At 46.5% G+C, this 813-nt stretch overlaps 1 protein-coding gene across 1 annotated transcript in view; it reads right to left on the bottom strand.

Annotated features, from left to right (window-relative positions):
- The window catches only part of CRHR2 (corticotropin releasing hormone receptor 2), a 133584-nt gene extending 132957 nt beyond the window's left edge, over positions 1-627 (bottom strand). Inside the window, exons 1-2 of the mRNA XM_018568151.1 lie at positions 486-627; positions 248-367 (exon numbers count right to left, since the gene is read on the bottom strand). Coding sequence (XP_018423653.1) covers positions 248-367; positions 486-603 — 238 coding nt within the window. The 5' untranslated portion in view covers positions 604-627. The remainder of the gene's footprint in view (positions 1-247; positions 368-485) is intronic.
- Positions 628-813: the final 186 nt, after the last annotated feature.

Raw genomic sequence — 813 nt, forward strand, 5'->3', positions numbered from 1 at the left:
ATAATTGTTTTTATTTTATAACAATACAAATTAAAAATAAAAATTGATTCCTCTAACCATGCACTGCTCAATCATAGTATCAAAAATACATTCTGTAGTCAAATGCAACTGTTTACCTATTTTATTTTGCAAAGCCCCTCCAGCGAAACATGTACACGTTGTGCACTTTTGCTGATGTCATGAACAATGTGACGGCACTGACTGTCCCGCGCACCCCAAAAAAAAGCAACGCAAAGTTTCCACTTACTGGTAGTGTTGTACTTGATGCCATTGAAGGAATCCGGGCAGGGTCTCTCTACCAGTTCCCCGGCGATGCTGCGTGGCCAGCAGGTACCAATCTGGTCGATGGTGGCACTGCAGTGAGGACCTTTACATGGAAAACAACACAAAAATAAAAGAGGGAAAACACATTAAAGCACAAAGCGGCTCTACTGCAGAATCCTCACTAGTTACAGACACTTCCTAAAGCTGTGCCAGCTGCCTACCATCAAAGGGCAGGAAGGTGTGATTGATGGTGAGGAACGAGTCCTGATAAGCATCCAAGAGGCTGCAGTTGGCATCGAATTCGTCTATTAAAATCTCGAAGATAGTGCTCTCCATCATGGTGGCGGGGCACTGCCAGCTGGTGCTGATGTTGGGATGTGTAGGATTCAGCGCTCAGACTGACAGCTGGGAGTCTCATGTGCTCCCAGTGTATAAGACTCAGCAGAGCAGCCAATCACAGAGGGGGGATGGAGGGGCTGATACTTCGAGGTGCCTGTGCTGTGCTCAGTTCTGTCTGCCGGCACAGTGTATGAACATTTCCAAAGCTGT

The sequence above is a fragment of the Nanorana parkeri genome, unplaced genomic scaffold, assembly GCF_000935625.1.
Source record: "Nanorana parkeri isolate BGI_ZX_2015 unplaced genomic scaffold, ASM93562v1 scaffold1146, whole genome shotgun sequence".
Classification (NCBI taxonomy): Eukaryota; Metazoa; Chordata; class Amphibia; order Anura; family Dicroglossidae; genus Nanorana; species Nanorana parkeri.